Source organism: Octopus bimaculoides, chromosome 28 (assembly GCF_046866305.1).
Source record: "Octopus bimaculoides isolate indiv1 chromosome 28, ASM4686630v1, whole genome shotgun sequence".
NCBI classification, from domain to species: Eukaryota; Metazoa; Mollusca; class Cephalopoda; order Octopoda; family Octopodidae; genus Octopus; species Octopus bimaculoides.
Genome location: NC_142955.1, coordinates 14232907 through 14251509, shown reverse-complemented (window position 1 = coordinate 14251509; position 18603 = coordinate 14232907). Strand labels below are relative to the sequence as shown.

General features: G+C 38.9%; 1 protein-coding gene across 3 annotated transcripts in view; it reads right to left on the bottom strand.

Annotated features, from left to right (window-relative positions):
• The window catches only part of LOC106878991 (histone deacetylase 2), a 39275-nt gene that overhangs the window by 13441 nt on the left and 7231 nt on the right, over window positions 1–18603 (bottom strand). For all 3 annotated transcript variants that reach the window (XM_052977794.2, XM_014928370.3, XM_052977793.2), the window contains exons 2-7: window positions 5476–5588; window positions 3988–4105; window positions 2701–2775; window positions 2085–2223; window positions 1289–1430; window positions 427–519 (exon numbers count right to left, since the gene is read on the bottom strand). In XM_052977794.2, coding sequence (XP_052833754.1) covers window positions 427–519; window positions 1289–1430; window positions 2085–2223; window positions 2701–2775; window positions 3988–4105; window positions 5476–5550 — 642 coding nt within the window. In that variant the 5' untranslated portion in view covers window positions 5551–5588. The remainder of the gene's footprint in view (window positions 1–426; window positions 520–1288; window positions 1431–2084; window positions 2224–2700; window positions 2776–3987; window positions 4106–5475; window positions 5589–18603) is intronic.

The following is an 18603-nucleotide window of genomic DNA, read 5'->3' as shown; positions in this document are numbered from 1 at the left end:
TTTCTCTGTCATTTGTACTGTGTAAGTTGGATCTATTAATATAAATATCTATTTATTTGTACTTAAATATTCATCGTTTGAAAGCCCCCATCTTTTGCTTTCTCTCGTTTTTCATCTATACATATATACAAATATATACATATATACATCTATACAAATTTTGTGATTCATGCCCAAACTATATTGTATTTAATCTAATTTGCTTATCAGCATAATTGCCTCTACATAGAAATATGCACACACACACACACAATTCATAATTTAACATTCATGTTTGATGCTTGCAGAATCTAGCTGGTTCAAACACAAAACAGGTAGAATATTTGGATTAGATATGGCCAGTGTAAATACATAAGGGTTAAACATTGTGGGTGGGTGGGGGTGATAATAGGAAATGAATCAGTTGAAAGAAAAAGGGGTACTTACAGGTTTAAAAATAGATTCGTAGGACTCATCATCGATACCGTCTCGAAGTGGGAAGTTCACTGCGTAATATTTACCTTTACCAGCACCAATGTCCTGCAAGAGACAAACAGACAGACACATTGAACACTCCAGAATTAGTTGGAGGTGGGCATAGGAGTCAGATTGGAATCAACACGAGATTAGGAGTAACCCCTTAGCAATCAGATTATTCTGTTGAGCATAATGCTTGTTTATTAGCTCCACCTTAGCGAAGGCAGAGATATTGATTTCAATTGTGTTAGTTTATTTGTTCATGAACAAGATATCTCAAGAACTGCTGGATAGATTCCAATGAAACTTTCAGGGTTGTTTTGCCTCATGACTGCCAAGAACTGATTAGATTTTGGGATTGATCCGGTACCAGACAAGAATTCTGAAATATAAATTACACTGATTCCACCCCAGTACTTGAGTGCTACTTATTTTTTATCAACTTCAAATGGATGAAAGGCAAAGTTGACCACAACAGAATCTGAACTCAAAATGTAAAGACAAAACACCAAGCATTTCATTCAGCATGCTAACAATTCAGCCAGCGTACGGCCTTAAACATGAAATGATGGTTTCAAATTTTGGCACATGACCTGCAATGCTAGTGGAGGGAGAAAGTCAATTACACCAATCTCAGTGATCAACTGGTACCTATTTTATCAACCTTGAAAGGACGAAAGGTAAAGTTGACCACAGCAGAATTTGAACTCAGAACGTAATGATAGACAAAATTCCACTAGGCATTTCGTCTGGCATGATAACTGTTCATGTCAGCTCGCCACCTTAAATAAACAAGAGATAAATAAAGCAAGGCATTGCTAGGACAACATACGCGGAGGTCTCCAGTTCCAGGGAAGTACTCTCCATATTTATGGAAAGACACAGTCATCACTCTGTCTGTGGTGTAAAAAGCCTCTTCAACACCGTCGCCGTGATGAATGTCAATATCAGCGTACAGAACTCTCTGGTGATACCTGCAACATAACAACAACATCAATATAGCAGCAGCAGCAGCAACAACACAGATACTGAATCACACAAAACTCTGGTGACACCTAGAGGACAACAATACTGTAGTACAAGCAGGGGCGTAGCTAAAATAAATGGCGCCCAGGGCAAGCATCAAAATTGCGCCCCCCACCCCACCAAAAAGTGGAAACTCACAAAAAAATATCTAGGGGTGTGGAAACTCGCATAGAAAAATGTTGAGTGGCATAGATGAAAAGATAAAAAAAATTTTTTTAATGGCTTAATTAGAAAATGATCTTGGCCAAAATTGTGCCCCACTCAAAGTGGCACCCAGGGCAAGTGCCCTGCTTGCCCCACCCAAGCTACACTCCTGATTACAAGTATACTGTATATATATATATATATATATATATATATATATATTCTTTTATTTGTTTCAATCATTAGACTATGATCATGCTGGGACACAATCGGGAAGAAATTTAGTCAAATGGTACTCGTTTTATCAAACACTTTTGCTGAACTGCTAAGTTATGGGAACATAAACAAGACTCTCTTTCTCCATCAAACCAAAGAATTCCCCCCTGCCCCTCAATCTCTGATTAAACCAACTTCTCCACTCACACTCAAAGACAGACAATATACAAAGTGCTACTTACTTCAGCAACTCCAGGATGGCCAGGACGATATCATTCACATAACAGAAACCAGATGCTTCAGATTTTTTCGCATGATGCAAACCTCCTGCCCAGTTGACTGCAATATCTGCAGCTTGTTTGTTCAGTTTGACTGCACCCGCTGCAAAACAAAACAGTACACAGGTTCAAATACAACAGGGGAGAAACATTGAGAAACAGACTTAAACATTTACCCTACAGAATCTTCAAATCCAGAGAATTCACTTGTCACCCAGTTCAACACCACCACCTCGTCCTTGGGTATTATTAGCAGAGTCTACTCTGTTCCCACCCAGTTTAACACCACCACCTCGTTCTTGGGCATCATTAGCCAAGTCCAGTCTGCTGAAAGAATTTAGGCATTTAGAAACAACTACTTATCCTAAAGAGTAGTTAAAAAAATAGTTTTTTTTAAATCAAGTTTTGAATCCGGCAATGTATCTGTGGGGTCTTTGACTTAGACAATTCCATAGCAGTTTTGTTTTAAGATTTACCTGAAAGTCAAAGCCACCAATTCTGGGAAAGGAAATATTCAACAATATGTATAGGCAAGCAAGAGAGAGATAAACGAAGAGCAGAGAGAAATGTGTGAACTTACCAACAGATCCACCAGTGGACAGCTGACAGAACTCATACATGCCATCAAATACAGGACAATCTTCTCCGACATTGACTTAAAATAAAAAGAGACAGACAGACATAAGGATCACAACACTGCTTTCACTTTGCGATTTAAATTAAAACTTTCCATCAAAATACCATGTTAATTTATGACCCAAACAGTAGCTTCATAATGGCAGAGTTATTTTACTAAATTATTATTTTCAAAATTAATTACAACAAAGGCAGCATATTACAACAGAGTGGTTGGCGTTAGGAAGGGAATCCAGTTGTAAAAATCCTGGCTGGCTCTTGTGGTACCATCCCACCCATGCTAATATGGAACGCAAACGTTAAATGATGATGATGATGATGATGAAATATGCTTACAAAAGCTTAAACAAAGATTTTATCTTTGCAAGAACCTAGAGTTAGCCATTTTCACCTTTTAGCATTCAGAATTACTCTGCCAAATGTATTTATTCCCATTGTTTTTAATTAATCATGCATTATTTCAGATTCCAGACTGCAATGATGTGATTGTTTGTTTTTAGAATGACATTGTAGAGAAGGTGAGGGGATGCTGGATTTGGCCAGTTTGAACATAAAACACATAGAATATTTTGGCCCTAATATATCCAAGTTAAATGCTAAAAGGTTAATGAAAACCCACCTAACACTGCCCCTAGTATTATGAGAAAAAAAAAACTTCATGTTTTGACCCTTCAATGCCAATCTACCAGAGACCATTCCTATGATACAAACTTTCTGATTCAAAGTGATCTAAATTAAAACCTTCCATCAAAATTCCAAGTTAATTTAAGTTCCAAATGTCCAGTTAAATAAGGACACAGTTATTTAATAGAATTCATTATTTTCAAAATTAATTAAAAGAAAGGCAATGAAAGCATCAAAGTGAAATTCCAACACTGTTTTCACTACTGTGTAGCTACAGTGAACATTCATTTCACTATTTACTAATATAGAAATAACCACACACACACATATATATATATATATATATATATATTAAACAATATAACATCTACAGATATTTTTTTGTTTTATGGTGAACAGTTCTACATAGAGAAGATAGGGCAATAGAGAAGTCACGGCAGATAGAACAAAAGAGGAGACAGCAGCAAATAGGACACAGGGAAGACAGCAAGGGGGGGACAAAATAGTAAATTGTGGACAGAGCAAGAGATGAAAGAGTGGGCAAAACAACAAAGGAGACACAGTTAAACCAGAGGACGGAAAGGGAGAGAAAAAAAGCCCAACTTACAGCGTTGCATCTGTTTGTTATATTCAGACATATTGTCTGGTCGAATGCTTCTTAAAAATTTGATGTAATCATCGCTGTGGAATTTTGTCATTTCTTCCTGGATTGCCTTGTGGGGTCTCTGAAACATTGCAAACAACACAAACAAACGAGATTAGTTTTGATAAAGCATAGGGGCAAGCATGGAGGATGGATATGTGTTTATGATGGTTTGTTTTGGAATATGGTTTGGGCTTCACTCTTGCGGCATGGACGTCGTCAGTTGGTGTCTGCCATCATCGTTACGAGTTGACTAATACCTTGCGAGTGAACTCTGTTGGGTGAAAATTGGAAAAATCGTATTCCCCATTTCTCTGACCATGTCACTTTCCTCTCACACTCATGAAATCACCCCACTAGTCCACTGACCATATCCTTCCTTAACCCTTTAGTGTTCATGTTACTGTCAGTTGTAATGCTTATTTATTCACATTGTTTTGAATTTATCATGTCTTATCTCATAGTTGTTGAGATGTAACTCTTTACATTAGGAATGATATTGTAGGGTAGGTGTAATATGCTGGATCTGACTGGTTTGAACTGGTAGAATATTTAGGCCGGATATGGCTGGTTTGAATGCTAAAAGGTTAAACTAACCTTGTGCTTCAAGGATTTACTCAGCCACCCTATAACTATCATCTTTATCTTCTTCCCAGCTATTCCCACCCACATCTGTACAATGCTGAGTAGCCATATATCTTCTCAATCGCAGGGCGTCTGTGCTCATTCCTTTCAACACCTGGCACAAAGTCACCTCCTCCTCTCAAATACTTCACTCCAATTAGACAAAGGAGCTTTCCTTTTTCCATTTTTTCTTCCTGTCTTGCAACTTACTTGGCAACCACACTAGTGCCCCTCGCACAAGAAAAGCACCCAGCACATACTGTCAAGTGGTTGACATTAAGAAGGGCATCCAACTATAGAAACCATGCCAAAGCTACATTGGAGTTTGATTCAGCCCCCAGCTTGCTGGATCGTGTCAAACTGTCCAACCCTTACCAATACTGAACTAGACAAATGATGATATATCAGAATGGGGTGAAAAGTTCACAGACTGCCTACAAAGGAGTGATGCTAGAGCTGTGAAATCTTGCATGCATTAATTTCAACTCTTCATATTAACTGCATTGTTTCTTTCCAGGTAAGCCGACCATCTGACTGTTCAAAGAAGACTTCAAAAGAAACTAGTGGCAACTTGTCTTGAAAATCAACAAAATTTGGCATTGTGATGTTATGAAGTACCTGCAGAAAATAGGGTTAGCCCCCAAAGACATTCATACTGACACGATTGCTATATTAGAGGACGATTAGAATGTTGCAGAAAAGAATCAGCAAGACAAATTCTTCAAGCCAAGCCAACCTGCAGGTAACACCTGAGAGTGGACCAAGAATGAGGTGGTTGGATAAGAGTAGTGGTCAGAGATGGATAGGTGAAAATGAAATAATACTCACATATATTTCCATTTTTCTATAGAGGCCATAATTGAGAATCAGGTTGTGGGTCATGCGTATACGGTGAGGTTTCATCGGATGTCCCTGCCCATAATAGTAATTGCCAATGTCACCTGGAAGACAAACAAAAGCAAAAATGTTTGAGGGAAGAATACAAATGGAACTGTTTCAAAGAAGATAAATACATAGACAGGTCTGCATTTCAGTGTGTTTATGCCTGATCTTTAGCATACTTCTGTGTCTGCTCAAATCACAATCACGGGAAAAGTTGTTGATAACTCTTACCAACAAAAGCAAGGCTGATAGATACACACAAGTGTTGCAAAATAAGTTGAATTACCAATAAGCATCAGCTTGGATGACACTTTATTCAACTGACAGAGGAAGGTGACCAATCAAACTGATTATATAAACAGAATCTTGGTTGGTCGAAAATGTCTTGCCTCAAGCTCTGATTTTCTGCCTATTCTTGTCGGAGCCTTTGATACGGAGCATCAAATTTTTAATCCCTTTCACATTTATAAAATGTCAAGCAAACTTTAAAATTTGTCATTACCGTTTTAGCTGGGAGACTAAACTGATAGTTTGGTAACCCACTGAGATAAACATTAAAAATCGAAAGGAGAAAATAAACAGCTTTGCAAGTTTAACTCAGTGTTTATTGAACAAGAGAGGTGCGAAATTTAAGAAGCGACTTGTTAGAATATACACATCTGTGAGGAGACATAAACAAAAATAGCAAAAATCTATTATACCAAAAGAACTAGTAATACATACAAGTGTTCTATGAAGACAATATAAAATTGCTGCATAATTCAACATGAATGTGAAACGGCATTAAACGCTGTATAAGGTAAATAAAGGTTTCTGTAGGAACACTAAATCATATTCACTTAGTGAGTTTACATGCGCAAGGTTGAATTATAATGTTGTGGTCAGTGTTAGATGCAGTAAGAGTTGGTAGCAGTGATGTCAGAGGTGATGAATTTCATTGTTCTAATGCAGAGAAAGCAAGCAATAGCTTCCTGGAGGCAAACACAAGCTAGACTTCTTAAGCGGAGAAACACTGATCTATTTAAGGAAATTCCTGGGCTCCATTGCAATAGGTAGAAACTCCAAGCAATGTAAAATATGGCCTGGACCATGATTACCAGCATGAACATCGATCTTCGAAAAGTATTTAACCATTTAATGGTTTTAGTAAATTTATACAGAAAAAATAAAGCATTATACTGTCCAGCATAAATAAAAGTCAACTTCACTATGTTTTTGCTTCAAAAAACATATTCTGACATTAAATGAGTCAACTTCTGGTATGTATATTTACATTTGTACATCATTTTTCATCAAAAACCATTTCTAAAAAAATTCTGGAAATGATCTAACTGTGTAATTCATAATTTAATAAATGGGTTTCAAATTTCGGCACAAGGCCAGTCATTTTAGGAAAGGGACTAAGTTGGTTACATCTACCCCAGTGCTTAACTGGGGTTTATTTTATCCACCCCCAAAGTATGAAAGGTAAAGTCAACCTCGGAAGAATTTGAACTCAGAATATAAAGACAACAAAATGCCACTAAGCATCTTACCTGGTGTGTTAACGATTCTACCAGCTTACTGCCCTAAGTTTGTAATTTAATATAATTTATGATTTTGAAATAATTAAGGCGCAGGAGTGGCTGTGTGGTAAGTAGTTTGCTTACCAACCACATGGTTCCGGTTTCAGTCCCACTGTGTGGCACCTTGGGCAAGAGTCTTCTACTATAGCCTCGGGCCAACCAAAGCCTTGTGAGTGGGCTTAGTAGACGGAAACTGAAAGAAGCCCGTCGTATGTATGTATATGCTTGTGTGTCTGTGATTGTCCCCCAACATCGCTTGACAATAGATGCTGATGTGTCTACGTCCCCATAACTTAGCGGTTCAGCAAAAGTGACTGATAGAATAAGTACTAGGCTTACAAAGAATAAGTCCTGGGGTCGATTTGCTCCAGCATGGCCGCATTTATGACCATACTAGTGCAGTCTTCTCTCTTGCAAACTACATCTGATGCTTCTATTACCCAATTTTTCTCAACATATTTACACCATTGTTGTTGTACAGGCACACTGACATTGCACAACCAGCAGAGCATGCTGGCTTCATTTCTTTCAAGCCCTCACATATTCCCTGCAGCCACAGCCCATGTTTCGCAGCCATATAGTATAGCTGTACATACACAATCAGCCCTTCACTCTGAAGGAGAGGCCCTTTGTTACCAACAAAAGTAGTAGCTCTCTGAACTTTGACCAGCTTGATCTTATTCTAGCATCTACACTTTCAGAGCAGAGCATCCTCCTCCACTGCTAACTTGGTCACCTAGGTAATGGAAACTCTAAGGATTCTTCCAGATATTTGAGGAAGTCTATTACCTGTATATTGTTGGTGTTTATTGAACCTGCGCAGCTGCCAAAAACAAATTCTGCTTTCTGTTAACTTTCCTGTGATTTCACTACACCTTTTATGTGTCCATAGCTTACACTGGGTACACCAAATGGAATTTTTACCTTCACCTTTTCTACATACTAAACAGGGTCATTTCCCTGAAAGGATTAGTAATTGTTTTGTTTTCCTGCTTTCTAGTACTCTAAGGCCCGAAAACTCTTTAGCATTTAAACCAACACGTATCCAGCCCAAATATTCTACCTGTTTTACGTTCAAACCAGTCAGATCCAGCCTCTCACATCTACCCTACTATAATGTTATCCTAGAAATATGCATCCACATTAAAATTTCAAAGCTCAGATAATGTACGATTGATTTCTAAACAATATGAATAAATAAACACTAAATTTCACAAAGAAATCAATGCTTAAAGGGTTAATCCCAGGCCTTGCCCAACACCTGAAATTTCTTCAACTCTACTATACATTCAGCAATAAAAACAAGGTCAGACATAGAAGACTTCCCAGAGGCAACTAGTCTTAAATTTCACTGTTATGGCCTGGAGGACTCTAATAAACAAGAGAGGGCTGAGAACTAATCCTTGGTGAACTCCTAGCTGCATGCTTAATTCATTGCTATACCCATTGCTAACTTGTACTTTACTGACATCATCCCTGTAGAAAACCTTGGCTGGTTTTCTACCCCTAACTTCTCCATCAACCACTAGATAAGGGAGGAAGGGACCCAGTCAAAGGCTTTCTCCATTTCAACAAATACCAGGTACAACAGTTTATTTTTCACTAAACGCTTCTATTGCAATTGGCTTACTAGGAAGATACCATCAGTAGTGCTTCACTGGCATTAAACCAAACTGCATCGCAAACAGTGTGTGTGTGTGTGTGTGTTGCACCAAAAGCCGATATGAGTTTGTCTCAAGGTAACTACTACAGTATAGCTTGTTCTAGCAGAACATCCATGTTTTAAGTGGAGATGAATATATATTTAACCCTTTAGCACTTAAACTGGCCATATCCAGCCAAAATTTTCTACCTTCAAAACTTGCCAGATCTGACATCTCGCACCTACCTTACCATTTTGAACATGAACAGTTACATCATCAAAATCTCAAGTTTACAAGATAATGCAGGATAAATTCAAAACAATGTGAATAAATAAGTATCATATTTGACAGAATAATCTGAACGCTAAAGGGTTAATCAGGTTAATCTATTAATCCTGACACATTTCAGCAGAAATACAGTAACAAAAGGGTAAACAACAAGACTGTAGAAGATTATCTCTGCTAATCAACCCAAAACATACAGGAATTCTACTTTATGTTCCCCATGTAATCCCTCGTAACATTTACATTTTGAGGGATTTTCTTAAATTGTTTGCAAATTTGTATTCTACATAGGAATTCATACAATGCAAAAATATTTTTTTGTGTAATTTTAGGGGTATTTAGCTGTTATTTTTAGCACATCTCACGACCACCTCATACTATCCTCATTTGTTAGTCTGACATATGCTTTTCAGTATCCATCTTCTCATAAATACATTGAATGGTCTTTTGCTGAGATTTAAGCCAAAAATTCAAACTGTCCATCCAAACAGTATTTTTTTAAAATTCCACAATTTAAAAAAAATTATTTTTTCATTCACAAAACTTTTCTAAAAAGTCCAAAAAAATAAAGTTATGAGGGGGTTATATGGGGTTCTTTAAAGCAGAATTCCAACATGCATATTAGAAGTAGAAGTATTATCGACATGGACTTTTATAATAAACAATGAAATGGACAAGGTTGTTTAGCCCATGGTCAGCCTAGATCCAGCAGACTTATGATCAAAAATGTTCCAACAATAACTGTCCCATCTTTTATTCAGACATAGTATAGCTTGGACTAATTGTATGTCCTTTCCTTGCTGTTTAAACCCAGGTCAAACCTGCATCAGACCTATGATCCCACCTTGTATCTAAGACTACATTATCTAATGCCCTTACTTGTTTAGCCACAAGTCAACCCTGCAGCAGACCTATGATCAAAACATGTTCCAACTGTGACCATCCAACCTTTTAGTCAGACATAGTGTACTTAGGGCTATATTGTCTAATGTGTCCTTCTTTGTTATTGTCTAGCCCCAGGTCAGTTCTGATCCAACAGACCTACGATCAAAGATATTCCAACTGTGACCATCCCATCGTTTATTCAGACTGAGTGTATCTTGGACTACACTGCTTGGTCAGCTCAGGGATATAGCAGAAGGCACTTGTCCAAAGTGCCATGGAATGAGACTAAACCTGGAACCATGTGGTTGAAAATACAAGACTTCCTTTTGTACACCCCAAAAAAAAAACCCATTTAAAAAAAATTTTATATACCCCCCCCCCCCGTTTTCGGGTACGGAGTATACAAATCTGCCATAAAATTGGCAAAGATCGGCATTTTGAAATTGCCCCTTCCTCCAATTTCTCCATTTTCAGAAAAATTTTTTATTTTTAAATATGTGGAAAAATACGGAGATTATGGTTCTGAAAAAAATTTCTAAAACTTTCGTAAAATTTCAAAAAAAAAAAAAAAAAATTATATCTCCCCCTCCCCTCGCAGTGTACAGCTTTTTTTTTTCAAAATATGCGGAAAAATACGGAGATTATGATTCTGAAAAGAATTTCCAAAAATTTTTGTAATTAGGGTTAGGGATATGGTTAGGGTTTAAGGGTTGGGGAAAAAAGTCAAAAATGAAGAAATTGGTAGGGGGTAGGAAGGAAGGGCGGGGCGAAATTTCTAGATACCAATGTTTGGAAATTTTCCGGAATCTCCGTATCCGAAAACAGGGGTTTTGGGCAAAAAATAAATAAATAAAATTTGGGAGGAAGTCTTTCCAAAGATGTTCAGGTGTTCCAGCCGTGACCATCCCATTTTGTATTCAATCACAGCGTATCAAGGATTATACCATCTTATGTTTGTGTGTGCGTGTATAAGACTACCAACATTGGTCATATATGGTGAGATCGAAGAAGAATTCGGCTGCCATTTCTAGGAGATCGCGTGACCACGTAGGGGCACCGATGTTAAGAGGGACTATTAAGATGGATTTCAAATAAAGGGAACAAAATAGTGTGTGTGTGGGTGGGTGAGTGCGTGCGTGATGGTGCGCGTATAAACATACACACACTATGTAATAGGTGTACAGGCCACGACCACTCCATCTATTATTGAGAGTGTATGTAGTATATTAATTCAGCACCCCAGCCTGCAGACAGCATTGAACGAACAATCCCGTGAACAAAGCGTTCCAACCATGACCATTGCATTTTGTATTCAGTCACCGTATACCGAGGATTACACCTGCAATTTCGTGTGTGAATGTGTGTAAAATCAACTTCATTGCTCTTATATGGTAATATGGAAGGGGAAATTTGGCTGCTTTTTCTAGAATGTCGTGCGACCACGTAGAGGATCCCGCGTTAAAATAGATGGGCAAAGTGGAACTCCATGAGCCTAAGGGATCTTTGGAGAGATTTCAAATAAAAGGGACAAAATACAATGCGTGTGTGTGTGTGTGTGCATAAAATGGTAAGGGGGGGGGCAGTTTTTAGAAGTTCAGATTAATTTAGAGAGAAAAATACGGAATTCTGGTTTCAGTGTGTTGCAGTGTAGAGTATAAATGTTGGATGTAGGTGTAAAGGATAAACGTGATGAAGAAGGAACAGACAAGACAAAAGGATGAAGACAGAAAAAAAAAAAACGAATATGTCCGGCAATGAAAATTGCAAATACGGACGTGAAAAATTAGGATTAGTGGCTTCCGTAGTTAAACGGCACAGAGCGCGCGCAGATGGATGTGTGTGTGTGAATGTGTGTGCGCGCACGAATATCAATGAGTGTGAGTGATAGATCGAGAGAGAGGAGTGGTTTCTTTGTGAGTGTGTGTGTGTGTGTGTGTGTGTGTGTGTAGGTATATGTGTGCGCGCGCATGTAGGAAAGTGTGTGCGTGTGAAACAGTTTGTATATATGAAAATGTGGGTGCGCGCGAGAGAGAAAAGGTACTTCTTTGTGTATGTGTATGCATATATGTGTGTGTCACTGAGTACGTGCATATGTGTGAGAGAGAGTTTTTTTAATGTGTGCGCACTGTGCGTCACTCCTTGTGTAAGTTTTTCTGCGAATACATGGCTATATGTATATAAAGTAGTGAACTGTATGTGTGTATGAGGCGTGCTTCTATGTGTGTGCACGCGACAGGAGTAAGTTATATGTATATGTAAGAGGGAATATAAGTGTGTGTGTGTGTATATACAAGGGTGCGTATATTTCTCTGTGTATGGGTGTGTGTATATATCTCAGTTACTGTAGGCATCTATGTGTTAACGTGTAGTATATAGGAGACAGATAACAAAGAAATGTGTGTTAAGCGCGCGCGTGTGACAGTGTATGAACGGCGCGGATAGGGTGCATTTATCTCTTTACATAGTTTGTGCGTGTGTATATATATGTGTGTGTGTATGTGCGTGTAAGCTCACAAGGTTTAGTAAAAGGGGAGTTAGTTAAGTCAACATGCCGATCTATGCATATATTTGCGTATACGGTGATTAAAAAAAATATATATCCGTCAATTACACGGCCTTGTACAGGGAACTGAGTCAACACCATTTGTATGAGACACACACACACACATCAATACAAATAGATACATATACACAGATAGAGAAACACACAGAGATACACATATAGCTACATGCATCTTATCTGTATGTATTCGTACATTTTATATATTGGGTTTAGGCATGAGGAAAGTAGCCATGCTGAAGTACAGCCTTCAAGGCGGTTCAGTTATAATTCAATTCACATCTGAAGGTGTTATGCTTTATATGAAATTGAACCCAGCAACTTGGCTGGGTTCCTTTATTTTATCTGAACCTGGGAATGCCTAAAGGCAAAGATGGCCTCAGCAAAGGATTCTTGCTATCGACCCCAATACATTGCCATTTCTATTTAACAAATGTCCAGGTTCACCGTGATAGATATGCATGAATCTTGGCGTTGTGTGACGTTTATGTGTCTGTCATCCAAACTTGTATGACAGCAGTACTCGTTTATAACTACCACAATGTCAAGAGGTACAGTTTGCACATCTACTCCAGGACATTGTGGGGTTAGGAAGGGCAATGACATTAGGAAAGGGATTCCAGACATAGAAACCATGCTAAAACAGACATGAAGCCTGAACAGCCCTTCAGCTGGTCAGTTCCTGTCAAACCATCCAAGTCATGCCAGCATGGAAAACAGACATTGATGATGATGATGAAATCCCTATACTAGACTGATACCTTCACATCTGCCCTCTCCACATACCTTTTCCAGGGTGTTAGTTTCCATTTGTGCCTCAATGTACCAAAAACACATTCACAAAACATCATTTTAACATCCATCTTTCCATGCTTTCATGAGTCACATAGAATTTGTTGAGGCAGATTTTTTACAGCTGGATGCAGTTCTCATTGCCAACCAACACCTGTTTCCAAGCAAGGTAATATTCCTCATGTTAGCACCAACTTAAAATGTATGGCGCAGATGTAGCTAAGTAGTAAAAAGCTTGCTTACCAACCACATGGTTCTGAGTTCAGTCCCACTGTGTGACACCGACACCTTGGGTGTCTTCTATATAACCTCAGGCCAACCAAAGCCTTGTGAGTGGATTTGGGAGATGGAAACTGAAAGAAGCCCATCACGATATACGTATGTGTGTGTGCGCGCATGCGTGTTTGACCCTTGCCACCACTTGACAACTAGTGGTGGTGTGTTTACACCCCCATAACTTAGCAGCTTGGCAAAAGAAACCAATATAAAAAGTACTAGGTTTCAAACACTAATGTCCTAGGGTCAATTTGTTCGACCAAAACACTTGAAGGTGGTGCCCCAGCATGGCTGCAGTCAAATGACTGAAACAAGTAAAAGATAAAAGATATATAGCCAATTACACAACTACATCATATTCTTTTATTCATTTCTGCCATTTGACTGCAGCCATGCCGGAGCACCACCTTTAGTCAAGCACATCGATCCCAGGACTTATTCTTTGTAAGCCTAGTACTTATTCTATCAGTCTCTTTTGCCAAACCGCTAAGTTAGGGGGACGTAAACATACCAACATCAGTTGTCAAGCGTTGATGGGGGGGGGGGACAAACACAGACACACAAATATATATATACACAAATATATATACACAAATATATATATATATATATATATATATATATACACACACACACACACACAATAGGCTTCTTTCAGTTTCTGTCTACCAAATTCACTCACAAGGCTTTGGTTAGCCCGAGGCTATAGAAGACACTTGCCCAAGGTGCCATTAAGTGGGACTGAACCCAGAACCATGTGGTTGATAAGCAAGCTACTTACCACACAGCCACTGCTGCACCTGTATATTTTCATGTCATCATCACTAACAAGGTAACAAAATGAGGCCCCCTGACTGCAGGTGGGGGTCTTGAGGGAGGTGGTTTATGCCAGGTGTTGAGAGGCAAGAGTGTGTTTGAAGGATAGGAACTGGTGTCTTTCTGTAGAAGAGATACATGGCTACTCTAGCTGGAAAAAGAAAGTGAAAGATGTCAGGATCTACCATCAAGAGGATGAATATGAAGAGGAAAGGGTCAAAGCATCGGCTATGTGTATATATATATATATATACACACACTCAAACTGAGACATCAAAACCATATATTTAACTATGATCAAGCAAAACAGCCTTCCAGCCATGACTATTCTGTCTTTTCCATATGTGCAGGAAACCCAGGTTCATATTAATCAATCTGTTATCTTTTACTTGTCTCAGTCATTTGACTGTGGTCATGCTGGAGCACCACAGTGAAGAACTTTTAGTCAAATGAATCAATCCCAATACGTTTCTCTTTTTAAGCTTCGTACTTTTTATATCGATCTCTTTTGTCAAACTGCTAAGTTACAGGGACATAAACACACCAACACCAGTTGTCAAGTGGTGGTGGGCGACCAACACTGACACATGAGTGTGTATTAGTGTATTATATACCCACACACGTGTATATATACATATATATATATACACACACACGTGCATATATATATACATATATATATATATATACACACACACACATACATGTATGACAGGCTTCTTTCAGTTTCCATCTAACATCCGTTTCTAAGGCTTTGGTCAGCCTGAGGCTATAGAAGACACTTGTTCACAATGCCATGCAGTGGGACTGAACCTGGAACCATGTGGTTGGGAAGCAAGCTTCTTACTACACGTGATTTGAGGAAGATCTGGTTGCTTTATCTAGCAGATTAAGAGCCTGTGTAAAGGCTCACTAATTGGTATAGGGTAGAAGGTGTGTCCCAGATAAATGTGTTGAACTAGTACCAAGATGTAGGTGTTGAGGGTAGGTATGTCAATTGCCACCCTAGGGAAGATGTGTAAGCTACAACATCATAGTAACTGCATGGTGGGTGGATGTGTAAATCACCACCCCATGTGTAGTGAGCCATCATCATTATTATTATTATTCAATGTTCATTTTCCATGCAGGTAAGCCAGAGGACTGCACCAGGCTTTACTGTCTGTTTTGGGAGGGTTTTTACAGCTGGATGCCCTTCAAAATACCAACAGTATGGACTGGGTGCTTATTATGTGACACCAGCACCGGTGATATCACCAAGTAACTCACAACACAAAGATCCTTCAAGGCGGGTGGGACGGCCTTGTGTATTGGAGGTAGTGGCCTTGTGCCAAGTGACGAGAGATCAGAGGGTCAGAAACTGGTGTAGAGGGGATACATAGTTACCCCAGTTAAAGAGAGAGTGAGAAAGAGAGAAATACATTTCCAGCTTCATGGTAGATGTTTATTTTGGTAGGAATTAAGTCAATTCGACAACATTCTACCTACAACTTCATTTCTTTAACAGTTTCACTCATCCTGCCCAAACTGGAGCACCACCTTGAGTTTTTTTCAGTCCAATCAAATCATCTCCAGTACTTACTGTATGCCTGGTACTTATTCTATCAGTTTCTTTTTAGGCAAGCTGCTAAGTCATGGACGTAAACAAACCTATACTGGTTGTGAAGTGTGAGATTCAAACACAACACACAGATAGGCTTCTACACAGTTTCTACCAACCAAGTCCATTCACAAGGCTTTGGTTGCCATTGTAGAAGACACTTGCTGAAAATGCTGTGCAGTAGGACTAAACATGAAATCATGTAGTCGTCAAGCAACAATTAACCAGCACAGAAATTTGTTATCAAACACTATGGCAGCAAGCTGGCTAAATCGTTAGCACGCCGTGCGAAATGCTTAGTGGTATTTCGTCTGCTGCTATGTTCTGAGTTCAAATTCCACCAAGGTCGACTTTGCCTTTCATCCTTTCAGGGTCGATTAAATAAGTACCGGTTACGCACTGGGGTAGATATAATCGACTTAATCCGTTTGTCTGTCCTTGTTTGTCCCCTCTGTGTGTAGCCCCATGTAGGCAGTAAAGAAATAACAAATTTTTGTTATGAAACACCAAGTGATATGCCTGCCACACAAGAAATACATAATTTATAGCAACAGAGGCAGTATTAATACCAAAAGCTAATATTTATCTCCCACTTAAAGTGGATGTTGTGCTAGAACACAGAATACTGCATTATTTAGCTTGAGAGAACGTCTCACATGGACTTGTGGTGCCTAAAAGCACTCCGTTTATATTGCTGGCAGGTGAGAACTGTCTGCTACAGCCACTGAAACTGCCAGACCATGACCATATGGTCTCAGCCTTCTTTGGCCTTGTTAATGGCAGATGTCCAGCTAGACATAGCATCTGATTCCCCTGTCAGTGATATATAGAATCTCATTATCTATTCAAGCACTAGTATTGCAATATACACATATCAGGCTGATTGTGAGGTGGATCTCATGTTATAAGATGATATCAGGCTGATTTGTGGGGGATCTCATCCTACAAGATGAGACAGTATATTATATCATATACTATATACATATAGATGCTATATGGTAGTGAAGCATGGGCCCTGAATGTAGAGAACATGGGAAGGCTTGGAAGAAATAAAGCTAACATGCTTTGCTGGATGTGCAACACCACAATGTATCACTTGCTAAGGTTACCTCTACAGATTTTCTATAGAAATTATAGCCAGCACGAATTTTGTTATGACGTTTTGTATCTCTGATGCCTGTTGCGAATGAGGTCAAAGATGAAAAATGGGTAATGAGCATATATGCCAACCCATTAATCATAGGAATAACCTTAACAAGAGATGTAATAGCACTGCTAGCACAGTAGAACACAGTACCAACTTATAAAAACGTTTAATACACTTTGTAGCATATTATGGTTGCATAACGAAATACAGTGTCCCTACATGTCAGAGTGTATATACAACAAGATGCAAATATGTTGAGAGAAAAACTGGGTACAAGAGAGAAGACTTTGCTGGTTTGAATGAGGACATAATGCATATATGAGGACAGCTGCATAAAGAAGTGCTGATCCCTAAATGTAGATGAAACCTGTAAAAGAAGGAGACCCAGGAAGATGTGGGATGAAGTGGTGAAGAATGTTTATGTATATATATACACATAAACATACACACTCACTCATGCATACATACATATATGTAACTGTGTATGTTTGTCTCCCAGTCTTAACATTACATGATAGTTGTAAATGAGTGTTACTATTGTAGAAACAGTGTCTTTCAATTCCAATATTCTGTGAAAGCATATCAGAACTTAGGGAAATATTACTTTGCTTGGCAACAGATGAGGAGCAGTATCCAGAGGCAACCTTGTGCCAGGTGATGAGAGGTTAAAGTATGATGGGCAGAAATAGGAGTCTTGCTGTAGAGGAGATACATGGCTACCCCCGGATGGAAAAGAGAGAGAGAGAAAGAGGGAAGAGAGATGGTATTGGTGAAGATGTTTTAGGGCATACCTTTCAAGTTACATGGAAGTGAATATAAGTGGTACGGGGAATTGGATAGGGGTAGTAGGTAAGTTTGTGAGGAAATGGATCCAAATGCACCAACGTTTTGTAAAAATATTAGGGGGTTGTCAAGATACTGTTGCACCTTATTACCTAATCCTTGAAGAGAAGAAAAAGACAATTCAAGGAAGTGTAGACAAGTTCGCACAACGATCTACACTGTCACAACAGGAGTCAGCTGATGATCCCCAACCATCAACATCTCGTGTGTAATCTTCTCCTCCTCCTACATCAGCCTCGATGAGTAACACCAATGTTAGCCACCAGTAAAGTACACAAAATCATTTCTTTCTAATATAAAATCAGCCTAAGCTTGCCCAACAATTTACCGAATTCGTAGGCTAACATGAAGACAAACTAGGCTAGCCTTGGTTCTAATTATTACATGTATATACATTTAAATGATGGTTATTTCGACTGAAGTCATGTCCTCTGGAACCAATTAATGACGTAGGGTGAGGTATGATTGTATATATAATCCTCATCATTTAACGTCTGTCTTCCATGCTGGCATGGGTTGAATGGTTTCACAGGAGCCAGCCAGGTAGATGACTCCACTAGGCTACTGTGTGTTTTGGCATGGTCTTTATGGCTGGATGCCCTTCTTAACACCAAATACCATGTAGAGTGGACTGAATGCTTTTTACATGGCACGCACACACA